The sequence below is a fragment of the Ipomoea nil genome, unplaced genomic scaffold (genome assembly GCF_001879475.1).
Source record: "Ipomoea nil cultivar Tokyo-kokei standard unplaced genomic scaffold, Asagao_1.1 scaffold1043, whole genome shotgun sequence".
Taxonomy (NCBI): Eukaryota; Viridiplantae; Streptophyta; class Magnoliopsida; order Solanales; family Convolvulaceae; genus Ipomoea; species Ipomoea nil.
The window spans coordinates 13,498,354-13,518,025 of NW_017617471.1; the positions used below are offsets into that span (position 1 = coordinate 13,498,354).

The following is a 19,672-nucleotide window of genomic DNA, read 5'->3' on the forward strand; positions in this document are numbered from 1 at the left end:
GTTGATCTAAATTTGATCAACGGCTCAGATCTAACTGCACAACCGCACGAGAAACTATACCCGCACCTAAACCATTCCCTATATATATATATATGTTTTCAAATTTTATAGATGAAAACAAATAAGGTCACTCACTACAATATATATCAACAATCTAGGTTTTACACTTTACAAGTTTAAATTCAAAATAAGATCCAAGTAACTAATACAAATCCTCTTTTAGAAATACCTTCAAATGTTCTCTCCTAATGGCAAATTGTTGAAGTGGGAAAGAAAAGAACCATATAAGTTTGGATTTCAATTCTTATGCAAATCAAAAGAAAGATCATTCCTGTAGTTTGTGATTAAAATTATCCCTACCCAACAAATACACTTCCATCACTGTCAATACAATTTTCACGAGTAATAACAACGAGCGTTCAACAGTTATCAACAGTGATTATCACACTGCAAAAAACGCCATCTTCGGCATAGCAGACAGAATTCCCTCACTGTATATATAATCTAACAATAACCCCTTTGGTTGAACACAGAAATTTTGCAAGAAAATAATATCTCAAACTTCCTCTGCTGGTTGAAATTGTCAACCCCGAGAGCAAAACTATACTTCTATTATCTTCATAGGCCATATATCAACTCTGGTATAGCAGGATAGTCAGTTCCACTTTCAACCGTGCATAAAATACATGAGAAACCTACAAGCAAAAGAAATAACTAGCACTCATCTTTACCACTTGAGCAAATGAAACTAAGAATACCTTGGTTATTCACTGTATATGATAACTCATTATCTTGGACACAATTATTAGAAAATTTGAAGAATCTACGTTGGAATGGAGCAACACTTGCTTTTCAGTTCTTAGAATGATAGATACACTTGCTTGCAGTCCTTTAGCTGTAAATTCTCAGTCCAATTGAAGCATCCCCGTTAAATTAGTAGAAGAAATCAATTCATGCATTTCTATTGTCCCCTAAGTTTGATTACTATAGAAATTTGCAGAAAACTAATATGGTTCTTTGGTTCCAAATCACCTAGTTAATGGATTAGAAATCCCTCAACTATTTCTTTCTGGATATGTTTGGATAAACAATTCCACCAGCTACTTCTGCATGCTATTTTTTGTCTAATATTTAGGGTTGGGCAAAGCCCCAATTTTCTAGTACCAAAACAAGGGAGTGACGGGGTTCATTAGTACAATCCCCCCCAATCCACGAACCAATCAAGACATCTTATAGTGGACACTGAAATAATAGAAATCTCTTAAACACACTGGATTTTAATTCCACGTTTTCAGTAATTCCACTGAGGGGAAATTTTGAGTAATACACAAATTGTAGATCAAAAAATAGATGCTTACCTAAAAATATAGTATATCAAAAAGAAGGAAAGCACAAACCATCCAGCAAGCTTGCATGTTTTCCGATTTGATTTCTTCTCAAACACCTAACAAAGTAAATTGATTATCAAAGTCCAATTTGGCAACCAAAATTTACACAAACTAGTACACACACAAACATATATAATTGATAAGTACACAAACTAGTACATATCTAATGAAACAAAAAAGAATAAGCTATTCTAGTTTCCATACCATCTTGAAGCGATCCATGGTCCTTGACATGACTCCTCTTGATGAATCCATCCCATTCCCCTAATTTATATTGATAGGTAAAGTCAATCAACAATAAGATATATTTTTCAATACAAAGCCCACACTTCTGCTGTCATCATACCATTTTGTCTAGCATTCGGTTATGACTTTCCACCTCCTCATGTATGTCTCCTGTTAGCTGTAAATAAATATGCAAGGACAAACTGCATTCAGAACTGTCATTAAATATATAGCATGGTGAATTTAAAGCACATATAATTAACCTTTAAGATGATAAATAAAAAATTCACAAGAAAAGATATGAATATTACTAATGAAGCACTCTGAACAGCACACAACTTTGTTTGTACAGAACTTCCATAATATGCATATGAACTTTATAAGGATAAAATAAAATACAAGAGAAGTGTATCAACTTTATTCATGAAGCTCTCTAAATGTCATGCATATTCGTAGTAATCTGTATATAGAAATTGCATGACGATGAAAATACTTGTTGTATCAATAGTTCATGGCTAAAAGCTCAGGGTTATGGTAAAAAAAATTAAAATTAAAAAATCACCAATTAGATAATGTGTTGTGATAGTAGGAGCCAAAATCACCTCATGCACCATTAGTCAGTGCTCCTAGTTTTACATATTCTTCTATCAGCCCTTAGAATAGCTTTTACAATATGACAACATGAGACAAGCATACAAAGTTAAGAGATTATTCTGGCTCAATGCTTGGAGTTTTACAATTCACTGTAGTACCTCACCCTGGAGTATCAACTTAGCAACTCCAGGAGGACATTGCCACTAGGACACCAGTAACAACTATACGCCTCTTAACATATTTGCATTTCAGTCATTGTTAAGTACAAGGGCACAGTCAGAACTATTTTCTTTCACTGTAATTATCTAAATTCAGAAAGAAACTATATCTTTAAGCCATCTGTCTGAAAAACTAGGACATCATATCTAAAGGGTCTACGTAGCATTTTGATCCTGATCCAGTAATTTGTCTAACTTCATAAGGATGAAATAAAATGCCTAAAAGTGGATGGCACAAGACCTTGAAAAATAAAAAATGGCACTGTTCACCCAACATGAACATCAAGGTAATTGAAACATTAATCAGTTAGCATATAGGAACTATTTCACCGCCAAAGAAATTCACGCCCATCCTTACCTCAAGGATATAACTTCAAACCCCTCTACTACAGATGTAGCAAAAAGTTAAGCAATGAACACATATTAAATCATGTTTAAAAAATTACAATATAGTAAATTAAAGTTTGCCTATCAAAAGTTTCAAACTAATGCTATATGCCTTTTAAGTTTTGATTTTTGGATTTATAAAGCTATACAGAGCAACTGCAACTGTAAAATAGAGTGTGAACCTTAAAAAGAATGCAAGCACCGAACAACAACACCCAAGTAAGAAATTTTGTTTGCATGTGTGGATTGGTGGGGGGAGTGATGGTTTGAAAAGAACCCTCACAACAGAAACTCACCTTCTTTAAAAAGGTGACTCTATCTTGCAAGTTGTCCACAGCTTTGTCATTATCATGTTCATCCATGTCATGGGAGTAAGAATGTGAAGCCGTGATGCCACCTTCCTCAATACTGTCATAGTTATCAAAGAGAGCTGATCTAGTGGCTCGATGATCCCTGCACATAAATAAGTCCAGCATGTAAAAATTTAAGAGGTGCTAGAAATTAGTAAAATTACTACATTGGAAATAGGCCCAACCATCATGATGATGAATAAAGAGATCTTCACACATCAAGATGCATGGAAGTACATGACAGATATTACAACGTATATGCTTTTAACACTTCCATAACTCAGCAATGCAAGAAGATGAAGAAATAGCTTAAGGTAATAATGTTTGAACTCAGACAATCTTACCTCAAGAACGTGTGTATTTGCATTTAAAGATATGAGAAAATAATGCAAAGAATCAGTAATGCAATAGCCAACAGATTGAGATCATAAAAGGTTCTATGCATCAAATAATTTAAATCAATAGCCATTAACATAATAATTAATAATGAAGGCAATTTCAGTTAATTGTTCTGTTTTCCTCCTTTGAACTTTAAGGGCCCCTTTTTTGGCTCCATTTGCAGTTAATGCTCAAACTATTCTGATGAGTATGGACTACCATCTAAATATCTAATAATCAACCAAAACATAGTTCAGAACTTCCTGGCCTAGTGAACCAATCTATTGAAACAGAAGAAAAAGCATTGGATCTTATTATACAAAACAGAGAAAATTTTCATTAATGATAATTTATAATTTCAAAATTTTCAGACACCATGAAATGACACAATACTAAACCTTGCAAAGAGATGTTAACCAATGAAGGTAGAAGCTCAGTTTAAGTAAGAAGTACTATGGTCTGAAATGCATAGTTTACACTTCATATTTTGCTCCTCCCCATCATCTAAGCAGAACATTCAAGAGTAGATAAGCTTTCCATTTCACTTATGTTTTGAGCTTTCATATAACCAACTTTGAGCAATACCTTTTCTAAGTAACTTCCATTCAAACATGGTTTTCTGAAGAAAAAGATCAGTCACAACTGCAAGCTCATTGCCTAATGAAAGAACAGTAGATATCAAGACATTTCCAGTCAATTCCCGAAGTCATAAAAACCATTCCACTGGAAAATTTCACAAACTTATGCCAAACTAATCTATAGTGTCACCGACATTGACTCAATAATTCATCATTTCGCATAATTCAGGCTCAAAATACACTTAGTAAATCACAAATACGCATCAAAATACATAGAGTGAGAGAAACGTATAATTAAATACATCGATACTTAAAATACACCCAAAAAAAAAAAAAAAAAAAAACTACAAACGCGTTACCCTAGAATGAAGAATGTAGAGACAAACCTTCGATAGCTCATCGAATTGTTTCAACAGTGTCCAGAGGAATATCAATGCAGAACAAAACGCGAAAATTATACAAAAATTCAAGAAGAAATTGAGGAAAATATGAGAATTAAAACAAGAAAAAGCGAATTAAGAAGCAACTGAAATGGGTTTCAGTCTTTCAGAAGAAAGCTTAGAGATTCGAAATTTTTTTCATTCATTCATTTTTTTTTTTTTTTTTTTTTTTCCTAAGGAGGGGGAAACCGGAAATGACGGTAGATTTATTTTTAAATTATATGCAACCTAAATTTGGTAAGTTTTTAATTAAATGACAGATTTAGACATTTAGGATCGAATTTTAATTTTTTTTTTTAAAATTAGTTTTGAAAAGGAAATTTTTTGTTTTTAATCCCCATGTATTTCTTGTTTTAGTCTCTCATGTTTTAAATAAATTGCAACTTTACTTCTCAAAGCATGAAAGCAACAAAACTAAAAAAAATGGTTCTCTCTCTATGTTCTCTAGAGAGTTTTTTTCCCTAGGACTTCTAGGATTCTTCCCTTTTTCGTCGTTCATCTGTCTCTGATTATGTGTTTGCTCTCATTTCCTTTGTCCTGAAGTTAGTTTCTATTCCTAATCTAGTTCTTGTTAGAATAATTATACAGTCATATGTAATTGTAATGATCTAACCTCATAGCGGAAGCATAGGAATCGAGCAAAAATTTCAGCCATAGTTGATTCCTTTGTGTATTGCGTTATGAATAATCGTAGTAGCAATTTCTGCAGAGTAACGATGTCTCCCACTCGGTCTTTGGACAATATAGATGGTGTATGTAACACCCCTAATTTTTAAAACTTTTAAAGCCTATGAATTAAAGGCAAATCAGAGCATAAACTAAACATAATAGTCGAGGTGCTATGCCACATCTGAGCTGGAGAACTCAGATGCACAGGCTAAACTATCCAAACATAAGAAATCCTCAAATCAATATTCGATACAACTTCAAGGCACGCGGGCCGATAATTGAACTAATCTATCTAAGTCCAGGCTCTGACTAGCGCGCTCCAAAGCTAAGGCTCATTACCTGAAAAACATTCGATATAACAACCGTCAGCGAATAATGCTGGTAACCCTCTCCAACGCGTTAAGTACAATATAGGTAGATATAAGAAACTCATTTTGAAACTGGAATACATATATACTTAAGAAACTCTAATTTAAATCCGAGAACAGACTCAGTCAAGCAACAATAGATACATTTAATACAATTAGACTCAACCATAAAGATTCTAGCATGCACCCTAGGGTCTCATGACTGCGCAATATCAATCATATCAATATCCACTTATCATTACAGTCAAATAATCAACAATAAGACACACATTGGTGTACACACATATGGTGGTGCCGCAGGACCATTCACATGACCCGAACCTTGAGTTCCATTGCCAAGGGGTCAGTGCATATAGCCCTGACATAGCCCTGCAGCACTTTAACTTGTACCGCAACACAAGGAGATTGATTGCAACCAATCAATGAACCGCAGCTCATTTATATCATAAACGTTTGATCGCAACCAAACGGTGGACCGCAGCCCTATTATCATGTATATCTGATCGCAACCAGATTATGGACCGCAACCATATATATATATAACATCCGATTGTTCTCAACCAATCCAACTGCCTGTATAGCCGACCGATCACAACCGGTCGGGTTAATACTTGGTGGTTCTCAACCCACCAGATAGTCATTATAGTCAATTGATCGCAACTAATTGGGGTATCATGCACAATCAACATAGAAGCCAAACAACCCACATTAACACATAACGAAGGGAAATCATCGGGGAACACTTGTCCTAATATAACTTATACGTAACAAATCATATTAAACCACTCATGACACTCCTATGGGATCATACACCTTCCTCCTAGGCCAACGGGGTACCAATTCAACTAGCATGCAATACACAAGACTCTTTTATCCTAAGAACGGCACCCGAAACATCAAACTACACTCACATACGACAAACGGGGTACAACGGGACACAACGGCACATGGGGAAACATCAAATGGGGGAAAACACCACGAACCACGCCGAAATTCCAGCGGGTAGGTGGCGGGTGGAGGACCACCCGCCGGCGGCGGGCAGTCCACCGCCCGCCGGCTGCCCGCTGGAACAGTAGCGGCGGGCAGCGGGTGGTCAGTCCCCCACCTACCCCCCACTGATACACAGGCAACTTTATGGACCCGGGATCTCTTGTGGAACCCGAAACCATGTCCAAACACGTTCAAACATATAATGACCATACCACGTATTTAATCAACGGATTTAAACCAAGAATCACACCAAGTACTTCCTAACATGATTCGTAAACATGCCAAGACTCAACACCCGATCATGCAAATTCCCACCCAAACATACCAGGAATAACATAATACGAAATCCATGATTATTACCCTAGGGCTCTAGACATGATCAAAACACAAGATCATTCATATAACTTAATTATCACAGTATCAAGAACATCAAGATTATCACATAAGCATCAAGATCAACACATAAACATCAAGATTATCATAAACACCATATAAACCTTAGGCAAAGATTTATCAAGACTCAAGCACAGAATCATATATCAAAGGAGCCAATGAAGAAGATATAGCGAGAAAAATAGGTTTTGTTGAGACATGGGTTACCTCTTAGCCTTAATTAGTATCCTTGGCTACTAAGGTTCTTTCTCTAAGATCTTCTTCTCGTGGGTTCTCCTACATTTGGTGATAGGGGAATTCCTGGGAATATCTTGTGTGGTAGAATAAATTGTGGTGGGGTTTCTAAGTGTTTCCTAAGTCCTTATATATATTTAGGTGTCCTAGCTAGGGTATGAATAGTAAGGATTCACTTATCATATTCCTTATAGGACTAAGGATTTGGTTTAAGGATAATGGTCCATGATCCATAGTGGGCCACCTTAATTAATTAAGGGAATCCTGGCCCAATCAAATCCTTTCTAATTATTATTAATGGTAATCAATTAAATAATTAGTTCGGGTTAGAGGTCGTAACACGAGGTGTTACAGTGTATTTCAGGTGTTTCGAAGCAGTGGCAGGACCTATACTTTTATAGCCTTATATGCCATCAATATAAACTTTGTAACTGAAAACGTTATTTCCGTTACAACATTAATGCTACAACTTAATAGTCATAAAGTGCTCAATTAAACTTGCACCACATTTAATGGGACTTAATGAAAATATTGTTTACAGCTCCATGGAAGTTAGCGACTTGGAGTCGCATTGTGCCACGCTAACTATCGCCGAGGAAGAAATTTGTGGTCTGGATGCTCCCGTTCTGGATGCAGCGAGTACAAGCACTCCTTGTTTTGAACTCATTGGCCTGCTGCTTACGGATCGACCGGTGAAGTTTGATCATATGCAATAGGTTCTTCCCTCAGTGTGGAAACCAGTTATGGGGGTTCGTATTGTGCCTATGGAAGAAAATTTATTTGTATTTCAGTTCCCAAACAAGTGTGATCTTCTACGAGTTATCGATGATGGGCCCTGGTTCTTTGAAAACCAAGCGCTTGTGTTCGCGATATTACCAGCGAATACTCGTCCGGCCTCTGTGTTGTTGGATAGTATGGATTTCTGGATACAAATACACGACTTACCGTCTACGCCAATATTGGTTTTGTGGAAGAAATAGGGAATTATGTGGGTAAGTTTCTTGCGACTGATCGGAATAATTCTGGGGGTACTTAGCGCAGTTATTTCCATATCAGGGTTACTCTGAATGTTAATGAACCGCTGAAACGTCGAATGAAATTGAGACTCCGGGATGGTACTCATCACTAGGTTAACATCAAGTATGAGCGCCTCAACACATTCTGTTTCTATTGTGGGTTGGTTAATTGGTCACTCTGAAAATTTATGCAGAAAGGCACATGAGGAGGATGTACAGCCGTGTGACTACCCCTATGGCTCTTGGTTACGTGCTAGTATCCGACGACAACCTAAACCTGTGGGTGCACAGTGGTTGTTGAGGGATCTGCCTGATAAGCCAACTTGTGTTACTTCAATCCTCGTAGTGCCTACTTCTAATGTTTTTTCCGTTGAAGCGGCGATTGTTGTCCAAGGTGATCTGAAACGTTGACGAGATGATTCTGGTTCTGGTAGCCATGTGGCGGAGGATGATGTGAGCATGTTAGAAATTCATCAACAAGTGTGTCCGGCGGGTTTAGATGGCCAAACCCGCCCATCATATGAGTACTATAAGCTGGAGCTGTCGAGGCTTGGGTGGCCCTCGTACAGTTCATGAATAACTGGTCTTTGTGTCCATTAAGCGACCCGACTTTGTCTTTCTGACGGAGACAAAGGCACGTTCTGCACAGGTGGAACAACTTCATGTTCGACTAGGATACATGCATGGGATGTTCAGTGTTGATAGAGTTTGTTTGGGTGGAGGACTGACACTTCTTTGGAGGGATCCGGCTATGGCTACTCTGCTGAGTTATTCTTCTAATCATATCGAGGTGATTGTATCTGTGACAGGGATGCCATCATGGCGGCTTACCTGTTATTATGGTTTTCCTGAGAGATCCAGACGTCATGAAGCATGGGATTTCTTACGTGCTCTTCACCACCGTTCGACTTTACCATGGGTAGTTATTGGCGACTTCAATGATTTAGCTATCGACTACTCATCCAGAATCGTTACTTTGGGGTTTCAATGATACTTTGTTGGATTGTGGTTTGTCGAACTTGGGTATGCAAAGTCATTCGTTTACCTGGGAAAGAGGTCGCTTGATAGGGCTGTGGTGACTATCGAATGTCATGAGCTTTATGAGAATGCAATTGTTTTTAATTTGCATGCTACAACGTCTGATTATAGTGCATTGTTTTTGGATTTTAAGGGCCATTCTGCTCGTCGTTCTCGTCAACCCTTTAGATTCGAATCTGCATGGCTATCTGATGTGAACTGCAAGACTGTTGTTGAGACTTCATGGTGGCAGTCGCATAGTTAGGTTTTCCAAAGCCGTCTACAGAGTTGTGGTCGGGTTCTTTATCGATGGGGCGAAGATCATTTTAAGAAGATTGGTAAACGTATTCAAACCATCAGAAGTCAGCTAGAAAGATTGCACAACAGTAGGGATACAGTTGATGTCGATGCATTTCATAACTTAAGTTCTGAATTACGTAATCTGTTAAGCCAAGAGGAGATTTATTGGCGTCAAAGATCTAAACAACTTTGGCTAAGAGAAGGTGACGTCAATTCGAAATATTTCCATAAATGCGCAACTCACAGGAAGAGGCTTAACACCTTATCTCGTATTCGGAATGGAGTGAACAACTGGGTTATTGAAGGTGGAGTTTGTGAATTGGAAAAAGCTTTGGGGGATGAAGGTGCCTCCCAAAATCAAGAACTTTATGTGACATTGTGTTCGAAATATTTTGTCGGTTTGTGCTACCCTGCGGTCTAAACATATTTGGATTGGAGGAGGATGTCCTCTGTGTACATCTGATGAGGAAACCATTACGCACCTACTCCCCAGTAGCTAGACAACTTTGGGGTGTACCTTATATCCTCCAAGGTATGACATGTGTTCAGTTTTTCAGTTCAGTACTTGACACGACTAATGATAAATTAATCATGCTCATGGCTGCACATTTTTGGTAGACTTGGCTGGCTAGAAATGATGTTGTCTTCAATAATAGATTACGGTCTGAAGCTATGTTGAAGGAGCATGTGCATGTTTGGATTGAACAATAGCGGGTTGTTTATCTGGCTCAGCCAGAAGAGATGCGAACTTCTATCATGCATGATACTGCTGCTTTAGCCAGTGAGTGGGTGCCGTCGCCAGTGAGTTATGTGAAGTGTAATGTCGACGCAGCATGTTCTTCGTATGGTGCTGGTGTAGGAGCTGTTCTACGTGGAAGGAATGGATTGTTCATATTAGCAATGGCTTCGCGTCTAGAGTGTGGTTTGGACCTGTATTTGGCGGAAACTTTAGCAGTTAAGGAGGCTCTGACTTGGTTAAAAGATTGTGGTTCAAATCATATTATTCTGGAGTCTAATTGCATGAACTTATGTTCTTCTTTTAATTCCACTTGTTCTGATTATTCATACGTTGGTGTGTTGATTAAGCAATGTAAATCTCTTGCTATGGACATTGAGGATGTTGTGATCCGCCATGTTCGAAGGTCAGCGAACCATGTTGCTCATGTGCTTGCACAGGCGACTGTTTCTATGTTTGTCCTTGGTCGTTTTGATTTTGTTCCCACAGTTGTATCTCGGGTTTGGTTTTAGTTTAATCTATTAATGTTTCTGTTGGTTTTCAAAAAAAAAAAAAAAAACTATTAAATTATATTAAAATTTTATTTTATACATAAATATTTAATATTTTTTTCTTTATAGCCTTTTCAAATTTAATATTTCATCTTGCAAAATATAGAGTTGACAACCCTATTAAAATTAAGTTTATTATTTTACAAATGAAATGCCAAAATTAAGAAAAAGATATAAGAAATTATTAAGTAAAATCTTAATAGAATTTAATAGTGTTGTTATTTTAGGAATTAAATATTGGAAAAATTAAGTAATATATTAGAACCAAGGAATTTGTGGTCCAATGGAACCAAATTACTCCTTCATATAGGAGATTCTGGGTTCAAGCATAAATAATTGAGGATTAATTTTTTTTTCTTTTAAATTATAAAAATAATTTTAATTCGGAGATAGGGATGTCAATTGTACTCGTACCCTATGCGCCCCTACGGGGAGGGGGATGAGGACAAAAATAGGGGATCGGGGCAATTTTAAATTCCCCACTGGGGATGGGGAGTACTGCTCCCCCCACCCCCCCCCCCAGCACCTGATATATATATATATATATATATATATATATATAGATTGACATTCATATAGGAACCAAACTTTAGGTAGGAACCTAGGAACTAATATTAGCCTTTTATCTTATTTAATCAATGGTCCATATTTAATCAATTTTTAATGTGAGATTTTACTCTAAATGGGTTTTATTTTTGGCGAAGAGGGGTATTTTAGGATTTTCAGGACATGTACATGGGGTGGGTGCTTAATAGTCGCCGATTACTCGTAGTCTGAAGTAGTTTTCGAAGGTTGGAGTTTATCCCAGTCTCACAGCGTCCGAATGTCCAGGGTGTAATTGATTTCTGCTCTCCCTCTTCGCTACTTCTGTTCTCCGTCTCAGATGGCCGGCGGAGTGAATATTTAATGATTGGCACCATAGAGGTGGTTGATTTTGTTCGAGTATTTGTTGGCTCTCTATTGACATTTTCCTTATTTTTGCACTCTTATGTTTAATGGCAGGATCTTTTTTATTTTATTGCACCATCACTTAAGGATTTCATTGAGAAGGAAGGTAGACGCTCAGAGCATTTGCAAAACAAGAGAGACATTGGCTTTACAATCTCTTTTCTTGTAAAACAAATTTTTGTCTCATCGGGCATTTAGATGAAATGGACAAAAGGCTTTACAATTGAAGACATGGTTATTTGGATGATTGTTTTGTTTTTGGGTATAACTGGCAGCAGACATTGTATTATATATTTAGTTGGGCATATTCAATATCAGTACGTATTTTTTGAAACGATATCTGTACGTATTTATGATTACAAAATTTATTATTGTTAATTTAAATACAGAATTTATTATTGTTAATTAATAAATTGGTTCTTCTAAGATGAATGATTTGTATTTTGCAGGTGAATATGTGTATATTTATGTAATTGTGGAAGGCGAAAGAGTGTTGATTGATGTAGATTTTCGGTCGGAATTTGAGATAGCAAGGTCAACGGGAAAATCTGATCGGTTGTAGCAGATTGTGTTGGTTGTAGGGCATTGAGGGTTGTGGGCGAATTCTGAGAAACCATATTGTAGTCAAATATTATTGCTTTCTCAATGTATTAATTCAAGTTTTGAATTATACTACTTATATGTCCATGGGTATTTGATGATTTTCTTGGATTTTTATATATTTGAATGAAAGGGTTCTTAGAATAGATTGATTTGAATGTGTATTGATTTTTGTTGTTTTTATATGATGGCCTAAAATGATACTTTCAGTGAGTATGCAAAATTAGTGTAGTTTATGATTCTATTGTTCGCCCTTTATCAGACCGTTTTCTTTTCTATTGTCCTCGTCGTCATGTATTCATACTGCTTGTATTGCACATTATGGCACACACAGTTCAACCCAAGTGCACACCAACTTCTTTTATATATTTTCATAGACACATTAATTGATTACATTATGGCACACACAGGTATTCGTGTAATGTATGGTGTATTATGTGTTAGACAATGTATATGTGCACATTGTGAAATATAGTGTGGCACATCGGAATTTCACGTTATTTCGTATTTCAGTTTTTACAGCATCATTGCACAGATGCGTTAACCCAAGTGCACACCCTAATCTATCACATCATCCTGGTTTTCGTGTTTTCATATAACAATATTATTGGGCAATATGACACACACAGTTCAACCCAAGTGCACACCAACTTATTTTTCGTGTTTTCATACGCACACTCATTATGCATATTGTGGCACACACAATTCAACCCAAGTGCACACCATAGTCTACAACATCAACCTGGTTTTCGTGAATTCAATCTATCAGTGTTTTTTGCACATTATAGCACACACATTTCAACCTAGCTAAGGCACACATAGTTCAACCCAAGTGCATACCAACTTCTTTTTATAAATTTTCATATACACATTAATTTATTACATTATGGCACACACAGTTAAACCTAAGTACACACCATAGTCTGTGCCATCAACCTAGTTTTCATGTAATGTATGACGTATTATGTGTTAGATGCTTTCGATGTGCACATTATGAAATACAGTGTGCCACATTTGAATTTCACATTATTATTTAGTATTTTAGTTTTACAGCATCATGGCACACACACATATTTGAATTTCACGTTATTATTTAGTATTTCAATTTTACAGCATCATGGCACACACGCATTAACCCGAGTGCACACCCTAATATATCACGTCACATTGGTTTTTGTGTTTTCATACTAACAGTATTATTGCACAATATGACACACACAGTTCAACCCAAGTACACACCAACTTATTTTACGTGTTTTCATACACACTCATTTTGCATATTGTGGCACAAACAATTTAACCCAAGTGCACACCATCATCAACCTGGTTTTCGTGAATTCAATCTGTCAATGTTTTGCACATTATGACAAACACAGTTCAACCTAAGTGCACACATAGTTGTTTTACGTTTTTTCGTACACACTAATTCTGTACATTGTGGCACACACAGTTTAGCCCATGTGCACACCATTGTATAGACTCAATCAAACAAATACTGATAAAAATTGAATTCATAATTATTGAAATACTAGAATCATGTTATACTCACTTAGTAACCTGAAATTCATAATAATTTTTTGTTTAGTTGAGTCCATGATTATATATTGACTTACGAGTCATGATTTACATTATATTCATGTTTTAAAATTAAAAATAAATTACATAACATAAATATGGCGTAGACTTCTCATCATGTAAACCACTCATAAGGGAGATTTTATATTGAGTACAGTCCACTTCCCATAGATTTACAACCCTAAAAGAATCCTTCCTTATTTTGTCTTCCTAAAATCATGGAAAGAATTTAAATATAATATTTATATTTAACTAGTTATTTATTGAAATTACACTAATATCCTTTAGAATTAATTATGATTTAGATGCACATTAAATTGATAGATTATCTTGACTATTGATCATTAAAATTTAATGGATTAGATTAGTTCTTAGGTTCCTACCTAAGGAGTGGTTTTTACATGAAGCCCACCCTATATATATATATATATATATATATATATATATATATATATATATATATATATATATATATATATATATATATATATATAAGGTCGCGTTCAGGTGCGAATATGCGAATGAATCAGCGCACGGCACGTGTCCTATTAACATTCACATGCAAGTAAAAAGTGCAAGTAAAATCACTTAAGAGTGCACCTACTTTCACCTACAAATGCATTTAATTTTGCCTTGTTAACATTCATTGATTTGAGTTCGTTCTTGCAGAGGAGTTCAACGGGTAGTTAGTACCCGTGAAAAACACCCGCAAACATTCATGCGGGTAGTTAGTATCCGTGAAAATCACCCGTAAACATTCATGCACCTAGTTACAACTAGTTATAACTATAGGTGCAACTACTTATAACTATAGGTGCATTTAGTATTGATGCTTAGTGTAAATTTTACTTGCACCTATAATACATTCGTAATACATTTTACTTGCAAATTTTGCCTTGTTAACATTCATTGATCTGAGTTTGTTCTGTTTGGCATCGCTTTTGTTCTTGCGAGGAGTTCAGCAGGTAGTTAGTACCCGTGAAAACCACCAGCAAACATTCATGCACCTAGGTGCAACTACTTATAACTGTAGGTGCACCTAGTTATAATGTCAGGTGCACTTAGTATTGATGCTCGGTGTAAATTTTACTTCCATATATATATATATATATATATATATATATATATATATATATATATATATATATATATATGTGTGTGTGTGTGTGTGTGTGTATGTATGTATGTATATATGTATGTATGTATGTATGTATGTATGTACGTATGTATGTATGTATGTATAGCCACACAACACACATATGTATTACTTTATATATAATATATATAATTTTAGAAGCATTATTGTCATTGTATGTCATGCTTCTAAAATGCATATTTAAATAATATGTTTAACTGTAAAATATTGAATACTACTTTAGGTTGGAGATGAATATATGTGCGTTATTTATTTAAATATTTTTTAATATTTAATTTTTAATTTTTTGTATAACTTATAAATGGGGTGAGGATTCCTCGTCGGGGATGGGAGCGGAGATAGGGGATGAGGAATGAGAAGAAAGTTGGGGACAAATATGGGGGTATGTCCCCCATCCCCACCTCGCCCCGTTTGACATCTATATTCATAGAATTGAATTTCTTAGATATTTCTAAAAATGAGGATTTCAATTTTCACGTTCAAGGGTACATATCAAAACATGCACTGCTACATATCAACACATGCACCGCTGTTCCCAAGTTGACAATTTGTCGGTGCAAAATGCTTTAAGGAATTCACACAATATCAGATGAAAATGGAGATCCGAATCTGATTGATCGTATTTTAATTTTTTTCATAAGATTTCTTAATTTATCCTTAATTATATGGTTATTTGTTAACTTTTCTGTTAAATATTATCTTCTCCGTTAATTTCGATTAGTTCACCGTTAACTTACTCATTGATTTCAATAAGAAAGGTCTTAGGTTCAAACCACATCCCAATCAAAGTTCACATAATTAGTACTCTATTTTACTCTTATTAAATTACTAGTTTTTTACGCGCTTTGCGCGAATAGGATAATGCCCAATGATTATTTTTAAATAAGTATTTCAAAGTATATCAACGCAATATTATATCGGAGATGTTCATGCATATGTAAATAAATATTGAATTTGTTTATTTAAATCGGTAATTCAAAATATATAAATGCAAGATAATATTTATTGAATTTTCTAATCTATATTTGGTAGTTGTAGTTTTCCCCTACATGTTTCATGCATTGTGAGATGTGTGTCGTAGGTTATCATGTGAAAGTATTGAACAAAATATTAATATTTATTATATTTGTATAAAATACTTGGTAAATAAATATATATAATGTATTTTGTATTATAACTTTGATATTTAATTACAAGATAATGTAAAAAGAAGACAATGGACAATGTAGTGAATATAATAAATTAATAAATTTGAAGGTAATGAATCTTTGAATTGTAGAAAATAAAGATAATATAACTAATGAAATTATATCTATTTTTAAATTTTTCATAATGAATAATTTTTTTTTTAAAATAAAGGCATTATAGACATCTAATTCTAAATTAATTAAATGCATATGTATTATTTTTTGTTGTATCTACTACTTTATTTAGTTTAAGAGCAATAAAGTGGGCAAATTATGCTATGGAACCGTGTACACCTTGCAAGGTGGACATGCATATCAGAGATGTTCATGCATATGTAAATAAATATTGAATTTTTTTTATTTAAATCGGTAATTCAAAATATATAAATACAAGATAATATTTATTGAATTTTTTAATTGATATTTGGTAGTGGTAGTTTTTCCCTACATGTTTCATGCATTGTGAGATGTGTGTCGTAGGTTATCATGTGAAAGTATTGAACAAAATATTAATATTTATTATATTTGTATAAAATACTTCGTAAATAAATATATATAATGTATTTTGTATTATAACTTTGATATTTAATTACAAGATAATGTAGAAAGAAGACAATGGACAATGCAGTGAATATAATAAATTGATAAATTTGAAGGTAATGAATCTTTGAATTGTAGAAAATAAAGATAATATAACTAATGAAATTATATATCTATTTTAAAATTTTTTTATAATGAATATTTTTTTTTTAAATAAAGGCATTATAGACATCTAATTCTAAATTAATTAAATGCATATGTATTATTTTTTGTTGTAGCTACTACTTTATTTTAGTTTAATAAGAGTAATAAAGTGGCGTATATACTTTTCATCAACAATAATGCAATCATTGGTTTTTTTAAAAAAATAAATACATACAAAAATATTAATGCAAAAGTATAATTGAAATATTAAGTTTTTTTTCTGATCTAAATAATCAAAAGAATATTAAGTTTTTTTTTCTGATCAAATGATTTTTAAAGTTCTTGATTTATAATCTTTGATGCTTAACTTTGAATGTTATGTATTTAGTCAGAGTAATTATTTGAACAAAGTTTATGTTAAATTTTATATTATATATATTTTAAATATATTTTAACATATTCGTAGTATATGTTTAACAATTATGCCAACTCTAATTGGGATGTGGTTCGAAACTAAGACTTTTCTTATAGAAATTAATGTGTAAGTTAAAATAATAAATACTTAACGGAATATTCCGTTACTAAAGTTTATGCTAACGGAATTTAGGTTATTTAAGTGAAGAAAATAATATAATAGAGGGTAAATAAGGAAAATCAATATAAAATACTAAAATAAAAATAATATGAACCATTCATTTTAAGAAACAATAGTATAATATGAACCATTCATTTTAAGAAACAATAGGACCGACATTTTTTTTTTCCAGTTAAGGACCTAACATTATTGGCTCTTATTAGAATTGTAGATTGTAGATAGAAATTAGTTTTTTTTAAGGGAGATAATGCCCAATGATTATTTTTAAATAAGTATTCTAAAGTATATCAATGCAATAGTATAAAGGAGATGTTCATGCATAGGTAAATAAATGTTGAATTTGTTTATTTAAATTGGTAATTTAAAATATATAAATAATGCAAGATAATATATGAGAGATTGATTATAATTGTCACTAAAATAAATCTTTGCAACTTTGTAATAACGCTAGTCTAAATACTTAGTCTAAAAGCGATAGTCTAAATAAATATTATTTTTGGTTTAAATTTATCTAATTTTTCTTAGTTCTATTTTGAGTAGCATTTTCATTGTCTTCATCTTCAGTACATGTCCTCTATTTTTTTTTTATTGGTAGTGTGTTATGTGCAATTGGGTTACTGGTGGTAGCATAGATGGATTAATCGTACAATGAGATTATGGTGTAAGAAGCTTTAGATTTGTCTTGCTGTGTATATGTCTGTGATCTTAGTTGTACTATGAACTCTTTATCTTACAAGCACCTATTGATATTTGGTAGTGGTAGTTTTTCAATTCCCCTAATGTGTTGTGAGATGTGTGTCGTAGGTTATCATGTGAAAGTATTGAACAAAATATTAATATTTATTATACTTGTATAAAATACTTTGTAAATAAATATATATAACATATTTTGTATTATAACTTTGATATTTAATTACAAGATATTGTAAAAAGAAGACAATGGATAATGTAGTGAACATAATAAATTAATAAATTTGAGGGTAAGGAATATTTGAATTGTAGAAAATAAAGATAATATAACTAATGAAATGATATCTCTTTTTAAATTTTTTATAATGATTTTTTTTAAAATAATGACATGACATCTAATTCTAAATTAATTAAATGCATATGTATTATTTTTTGTTGTAGCTACTAATTTATTTCTACAATTATCTACCATTGTAATAAGAGCCAATAATGTTAGGCCCTTAACTTGAATAAAAAAAAATGTCGGTACTACTTGTTTCTTAAAATGAATGGTTCATAGTATTTTGATTTTAGTATTTTTAATGATTTTCCTTATTTACCCTTTATTATATTATTTTCTTTCCTTAAATAACCTTAAATTCCGTTAGTATAAACTTTATTAACAGAATATTCCGTTAACTATTTATTATTCTTAACTTACTCATTAATTTCTATAAGAAAGGTCTTAGGTTCGAACCTCATTCCAATTAGAGTTAGCATAATTGTTAAACATATACTACGAATATGTTAAAATGTATTAAAAAATAAAATATAAAATTTAACATAAACTTTGGTCAAATAATTAGCCCGACTAAATACATAGCATTCAATGATTATAAATCAGGAACTTTGATAATCATTTGATTTTCTTTCATTAAAAAATAATAAATTTAAATTCAGTTTTTTTTTTCGTTTAATTAATCTTCTTTTCATTATTGAGAACAAAACTTAATATTTCAATTATGCTTTTATCAAATGCATGAAAACTTATAAAGAAAATTGTAAGTTAATTTTTACTATATTATTATTATAACAATATCTATTGTAACCTTATATTTTGAATTATTTATTATCATCATCTATTGACAGCAATTGTCATTGACAAGCTCTCAAAACAATTTTGTGTCAACAACGAATGGAAATTAAAAAAAAAAGAATCAATGATTTCATTATTGTGAATGAAAAGTATGTACGCCACTTTATTCAATCGTTATGCCGTGAAACTGTGTCCACCTTGCAATGTGGACACAGTTCTATGTTCATAATTACTGAACTATATGTTCATAATTATAAAGCTATATATTCATAATTTTTTAACTTCATATTCATAATTATTGAACTCTATATTCACAATTACAGTACTCTA

The 19,672-nt window shown here is 33.3% G+C and overlaps 1 protein-coding gene across 2 annotated transcripts; it reads right to left on the reverse strand.

Moving 5' to 3' along the window:
• Positions 1-313: 313 nt before the first annotated feature.
• On the reverse strand, positions 314-4,733 carry LOC109181884 (bet1-like SNARE 1-2). Of its 2 annotated transcripts, none has more exons than XM_019331840.1 (6): positions 4,505-4,733; positions 3,109-3,265; positions 1,735-1,791; positions 1,593-1,652; positions 1,398-1,444; positions 314-695 (listed from the first exon to the last, which is right to left on the reverse strand). In XM_019331840.1, exons 1-6 carry the CDS (start codon positions 4,516-4,518, stop codon positions 668-670), a joined length of 363 nt encoding a protein of 120 aa, XP_019187385.1. In that variant the 5' UTR covers positions 4,519-4,733; the 3' UTR covers positions 314-667. The 2 variants fall into 2 exon arrangements, with proteins under 2 accessions (XP_019187385.1, XP_019187383.1); XM_019331838.1 differs by having other exon boundaries at positions 1,359-1,444.
• Positions 4,734-19,672: the final 14,939 nt, after the last annotated feature.